The sequence below is a fragment of the Physella acuta genome, unplaced genomic scaffold (assembly GCF_028476545.2).
Source record: "Physella acuta isolate Inbredline_101_S28 unplaced genomic scaffold, ASM2847654v3 ptg001013l, whole genome shotgun sequence".
Lineage (NCBI taxonomy): Eukaryota > Metazoa > Mollusca > Gastropoda > Physidae > Physella > Physella acuta.
Genome location: NW_026732530.1, coordinates 72003 through 78483, shown reverse-complemented (window position 1 = coordinate 78483; position 6481 = coordinate 72003). Strand labels below are relative to the sequence as shown.

Sequence of the window (6481 nt, the reverse complement as noted above, 5' to 3'; positions counted from 1 at the left end):
AATTTAAGGTTGAAAAGTTACAACGTATTTACAAGGGCATGAAAGTCAATATTTTAAAACAATACTTTTGAACTTACATTAAAGCAGAATCAGGTATTGATTTAATACAGGTTCTAATTTTTTTTTTTACAATTGTGCAAATGTTTAAAAAAAAACAATGGTCACTATCAATTCCTTTAAACTTTAAAGCAGAATCATGTAATGATAGAATACAAAGTTTCTAATTTTTTTTACAAGTGTGCAAATGTTTAAAAAAAACAAACAATGGTCACCATAAAAAAGTGATCAAGAGGCAACTAAAACCAAATACATAGCTGCTTACAGCTGTGACATCTTACACAGATGTAAGCAGACACAAACAAAACGTGAGGTCGCAGGATAGTGTACACATCTCGTAGACAGAGTGAAATGGGGCTGTATTTGAACGTCTCAAAGTACTACCATAGATGTAGACGTTTTAAGCAAGCTATAAATACATGTTACATTAACTTACAGCCTTGAGAGACAGCCATTAGAGACAGCCATGACAGACAGCCATGACAGACAGCCCTGACAGACAGCCCTGACAGACAGTCAATTTCGCTACGCTTCTAAGTCACGTGTCTTGCTTGACGTCACTGAAGCTCACGTGATCTGACTACCGACACGATCCACGTGTGAGAAAGTGAGTACTGAGTTCAAATTCCAAACATTTGGAATGCGCTAAATAACAATTTTTTTTAGCAAGAATGGTTTTATTTTAATTTTTTTAAAATAATATTTAAAAATTCATTGTTTATACTCGATGCTTACAGTACATAAACATCACCATAATTCACTATCATCATGAATTTGTCGTTTTATGCCAAGTATATATACATGCAATACTAATCAAAAGCATCATTTATATATATATATATATATATATATATATATATATATATATATATATATATATATACATGTAGAAACAAGATTAGGGCTATATTGTTATGGACATATATATGTTCGGGTCAAAGGTTAACCCAGTGATACCCCGTATTCCCAGCTGACTCTTGAAACTGCTATACAAGGTTAAACAACACATAAGACATAGGAGATATGTTACCATAAATACAGGTAAGTAGACCTTCAGCTTAACACACCACATGTCTGTAGTAGAAGACACGGACACGTATATGTGTGTTCATTTAATATTTACAGACACATACGCGTGTGTCGTTGTTCGTTTGCCCACAGACACATACAAGTTTGTGTCTTTGTTCATTTGCCCGCCATACACATACATATAAGTATGGCTTTGTTCACATACCATAAATACACATACTTATAACACAATTCTTACATACAGGTATGTTTATGAGCAACTAAGCATGTCAATAATCATTGCTCACTACTCCTCTGAACAATATTTACACACATTTACACTTGTTCATAAAATTTGAATAGTGCTTATAAAACTTAAAAACATGCTCATAAAACTTTAAAAAATACAGGTCTAAAATAAAGAAAAAAAAAGAAATGCAAGACTCATAATAACTAAAAAAAATGTATTATGTTAGATATGTGTCCAATATGTGTGTGTCCAATATGTGTTTCTTGTATGTTATAACATTGTTACAGTTACACGAGTGACGTAAGGTTACACTTACCAGGTCACATGACCTCAAAGAAAAGATTAAAAAACTGAGATGAAATATCTCAGCTAATGAGATAATGTACAAGCTCATAAGGTAAAATATATTTCCCAACGCATTCACACAAAAATCTCTTCTTTTATATATCCTAGCCGACAGGCTTTAAAGGGTTAATCTTAACCCCGTTACAGCTAAGGAAACATTACAATAGGGAAAAAATGTAATAAAAGAGTACATTATTACATTTTTATGAATTATATAAAAATGGTAGAATACATTATTTGAAAAAAAAATTAAAAAAATAATAAAGAAGACAAGCCACGGAAAATATATTTTAAATTACAAAGGTTCTAAAAGTAAAAAAAAAAATAATTCATTATTTAAAATATTTTAAAATATTTAAACATGTTGAAAAAAAAAATAAATGGAAAAATTATCTCAGGATTCGCAAAAAAAAAAAGCCTTAAATGTAGTTCTGTTGTAGAGTTTTATTTTGTTGATATATTCTGTCTTCGACCACGTTGATTAGGGGCAAGTTAATTTTTTTAATTACCGGCATCTCAGCATCATTTCTCCAGCTGTGCCTTGGGTTTTCCCCCCACTAATTAGTTAATTACTGCTCGAATCCCCCCCCCCCCCTTACAATGTTTGTTGCTAGCAGAGTTAGTTTTCTTAAATCGATTTGTTACCAGGAAACATTTAGTTTATTATAGGTTGATTCCCTTGATTTTTACACTTTCTTCAAAAGAACGTCTTTGTCTTGTTTTCACATATATGGAATTTATAAGCTTTAAAAATGTACAACAAAACGGCCACTGCTTAGAATTACAACACATATACCGGAAGTGATTAAGGAGTTGTTTCCTCTTGTTTGGTATTTAAAAAAAAACCATCACAGTTTTATCAGCCGCGGAATAAATAATGTAAATCACATTATTTGTCTTGACGGCGGTGTATGCCTCATCACATCGTTACCCCCTAGTGTTTATTAAAGTCACGTGATTAAACTTTTGTTTTTTACAAGACGAAGACGTAACATTAATCTCATGTTAAGAAAGCACAGAGTAAAACTGTCATGGCGAAAAAAGATAGTGTTAAATTTTCCGCGCCGTTTTCGTTATGCGTTGAAGGTAGGGGGTCTCCCCCGCCGAAGGAGGTTGACTTGGCTCTGGGCGCGTCCGGGGCGTCGTTGACGTGCCCCGCCTTGTGCGGCATTGTTTTCTCGGACGGCGTCTCCGTGGCCGACATGGACGACGGATGAGGCTGCTTGCCGTACGTCTGTCTGTCATCTTTCCTAGCGTTATCAGCGATGCGTGACGCGCTCGGGGTCACTTCCGATTTGGACGTCGCCGTTTTGACCGGTACGGATTTACAAGGATCGGATTCGATGCGGAATTGTAGCTTGAGAAGCGGGGTTCGCAGTTTACTGCGCGCGAAATTGAAACTCTTCTGGTCGCATTGTTTGGCGACGAGGGCGTAGGCTTCGTGCGGATGCAGTTGACTGAACACGAAGCAGAGCGTGTCGGTGTCGTTGAGAAGATTCTGGACGAGTAGGATTCTCTCCCAGTAGTGACCTTGAAAAACGGCCAAGCATTGGTAATCCGTCACGGGCGCGATGATGCTGCCGCAGGATCCGAACTCGAGACGCAGCTTTCTCTTGTCTTCACAGTGGCTGTAGAGGCTACCCATACAGGAGTAGCCCTCGGGTAAGGTGGCGCTGACGGCGTAGACGGAAGTGATGTTGCACTCGACGAGTTCCGGTTTCGGTGCCAGCGAAACGATGGGGATCCCCGACCCTTCGTGCGAGCGGTAGAGGTCGTCGACCGGGGTGGGGTCGGGGTGGAAGCGGTCGCTGTCGCAGATAGTCGCCCCTGGAGTTTTCTGGAACATCGGCCAGTCGTAGCTCTGGCTAAGGCTGTAGCGCAGGACAGACTGGCTCAGCCGGGCTAGTTTTAGACACGTGTACCTAGGCCGGCAGCCGTTGTCGTAGTAGGACACGGTCGTGTACATCCTGGTGTCCGGTTTCGGGCTGTCGGGAAAAGCGACGCACCGGAAATCTCCGACTCTGTCGATGGATAATCTCGAACGGGTTAACTCCACTTGGTTGTAGGAATTGTTTCCCCTGAGGAAATACTTGCCTTGGAAGTCTGCTGGGAATTCACAAGATGGCGGAGTGGAGGATGCGTCGCAAACATGGCAAGATTTCTGGCACTCGTTCTTGAAGTACGAATTACACGTAGCCGTTTTGCACTGGTCGTACTCGTCTTCACACAAGGTCGGGAATTCCCGTTTGCGAAGGTGCAGCGTGAAGTACTTCAAATCTTGATGAGCGTTCAGCCGGTCAAAATCCGACCGGCAGGTTAAGTCGCTGAACAGGTACGCCGTGATGTTGCCGGTTCGGTGAACCGGCATGACCAGGCACCAGAGGTCGGTGTCTTCGCTGCGGCGCAGGATGACGTAATGGTACCGGCTGTCACGCCAGTCCGTCATGCAAACGGTCTTTTGCTGGACGAACATCCGGATATCCGGCAAGCAGTTGCTGGCGATGTAGTCGAAGACGACGCCCTCACCACCAAGACACTCCGACTCCATCCTCATCGGCCTGACCATCAAATTACACCCGTTGGCGCCGAATTTAGAATCGATCATCTTCATATCGAACCCACCGCTAAACGGACACTGTTTGTAATCCGAGTCTAGAGTTTTAAACCGAATCAACGGCCAGTGGTCGAGCTTCATAGCGGTGTCTTCACACAACGCTAAATCGAAGGTCTTAGACTCGTGAGACCAGAAAATCTGCACCACCGACGTGCTCCGGATGACGAACTTGGCGCAGCGGTAGAAGCTGTTGATCATGTGGTCCTCACGCTTCAGGAGCAGCTTGTCGTGGAAGGTGAGCGTGCACTTCCAGCGCACGTGCGGCTTGGCCGAGCTGGGGTAGTGGATCTCCATGACGTTGTGACGGATGTAGTACTCGACGTCACGTGACCCGTTGCCCCGGATGTGGCTGTACCACGGCGGGTCGTTGCTGTCGATCTGCAGCGCCCGGGGGAAGTCGCAGGCGATGACGTCAGACAGGGCGTAGCCGAGGAGGACGAGGGCGGGGAAGATGACGAGGGACGTCAATGACGTCATGGCGACTGTGTTTACCCGTTGATCAAATGGATGGTGTCTGCTTCAAAGACCTGAGAAAAAAGAAAAAAAAACTGTTTAAGGTGGCTTATGGCAATATTTAAAAAAAAAAAAATTCAAAGCAAAAAAATAAATAAAAAAAAACCCATAAAAAAATAACAACAATGTCTGAATAAATAAAAAAATATATAATCCTTCTTTTATGTATTTAGATGGGACGGCGTGGTCAAATGACAGAACGCTTGTCTACTAGCCTGAAGATTTCGAATTCGGATCTCGGTCCGGAATTGTGACTATAGGACGTCCACCCAGCTCTGATGGGTACCTGAGTTACATTGGAGAAAGTAACGGCGGGTGGGCATAGTGATGACCACACTATCCTTTCTTATGCCGAGGTAAAAAAAAACACAGACGTCTAGTTCATCTGCCCAATGGGTAGCTAGTCCTAAAGAGAAATCTTTACCTTTTTTTCTATGTATTTAAATGTAACTAAAATTCTAACTTCTTTATTAAACACCAAGTTAAACAAACTGTTGGCGAAATTGTGTTTATACATAGCGTAGTAATAGACAAGGGGAGTTAAAGAGCTTCGTCTGTAAGAGTAGTGTCCCATATTCAAATACTGTTTTATGGGGATAACCTAAGGTGCTATCTTGTCAGCTTTTTCAAAACTGATATTGCCTTATTTTTCTAAGCAGTTTGGCACTCATAAACTACTCAAAAACATAGATTAACTACTTAATCAGAAATAGATATATTTTAGATTAATTTAAACGTTTCTCAAAGCGCTCAATATTTTATAAAACAAAAATAAAAATAAAAACGTCAAAAACACAAAAACGATTATAAAATGTGTTTTTTGAAACATCTCTTAATTACACGCCAAAAACGCATTAAATAAACCGAACAAAAATTGTTATGAATAATACAATCGAACGTTCGGGAAAAATCTATTAACGATGCTCATTAAAGCTGAATTAACGATAGCAAATCTGCCAACCTGCATATTTGGCAACTCTGTCGCCTTAAAAAAAACCTGGTATCTATTCATAAACGTGATACAATATAAAACAAAATCAAACATGTTCATTATTTAGGTGTTAAATTAACAAAAACTGTAATAAAAATAATTCCCCGTGGGCTTTTTATGGCAATAATTCCAGTTTTGTATTTCAAATCGTAAATATTTAAAGAAAAAAATATAATTGCAATAAATGAAACGGCGCCGTTGTAATTTTCGGTTTGAAATGATCAAGGATAAATGGAAACTTTCCCGCTAATCAGGAATGAGTAGTTTGTTTTGCACGTGTTTACGTGACGTGTCAAGGACACAAAAAGTCTGGCAAGATTTATGAGGGTAGATCAAGGTCGCGATGTGTGGGGGTGGGGCGAGGAAGAGCGGTGTTCCCGGGGGTAAGGGATCTGGTTGAGTTGTAGACGAGATAAATCAGGGGGGGGGGGGGGGGGGCGGGATTGTTTGGTGTCGTGGGTGTTACGGGGATTGATGTTGTGTGGTTAGGACATTTGTTAGGTTGTGTTAGGACATTTGTTATGTTGTGTTAGGACATTTGTTTTGTTGTGTATATGTTAGGACATTTGTTTTGTTGTGTTAACACATTTTTTAAATGTTGTGTTTATGTTAGGACATTTGTTTTGATGTGTATATGCTAGGACATTTGTTATGTTGTGTTAGGACATTTGTTATGTTGTGTTAGGACATTTGTTATGTTGTG

At 40.4% G+C, this 6481-nt stretch overlaps 1 protein-coding gene across 1 annotated transcript; it reads right to left on the bottom strand.

Moving 5' to 3' along the window:
* Positions 1-2259: 2259 nt before the first annotated feature.
* Positions 2260-4791, bottom strand: LOC131954582 (uncharacterized). The gene has a single exon (XM_059318359.1). It carries the CDS (start codon positions 4749-4751, stop codon positions 2661-2663), a length of 2091 nt encoding a protein of 696 aa, XP_059174342.1. The 5' UTR covers positions 4752-4791; the 3' UTR covers positions 2260-2660.
* Between the last annotated feature and the right edge of the window lie 1690 nt (positions 4792-6481).

What these genes read in the sequence shown, in the direction of transcription:
- LOC131954582 (XM_059318359.1), bottom strand. Translation starts at nt 4,751, where the DNA reads ATGACGTCATTGACGTCCCTCGTCATCTTCCCCGCCCTCGTCCTCCTC.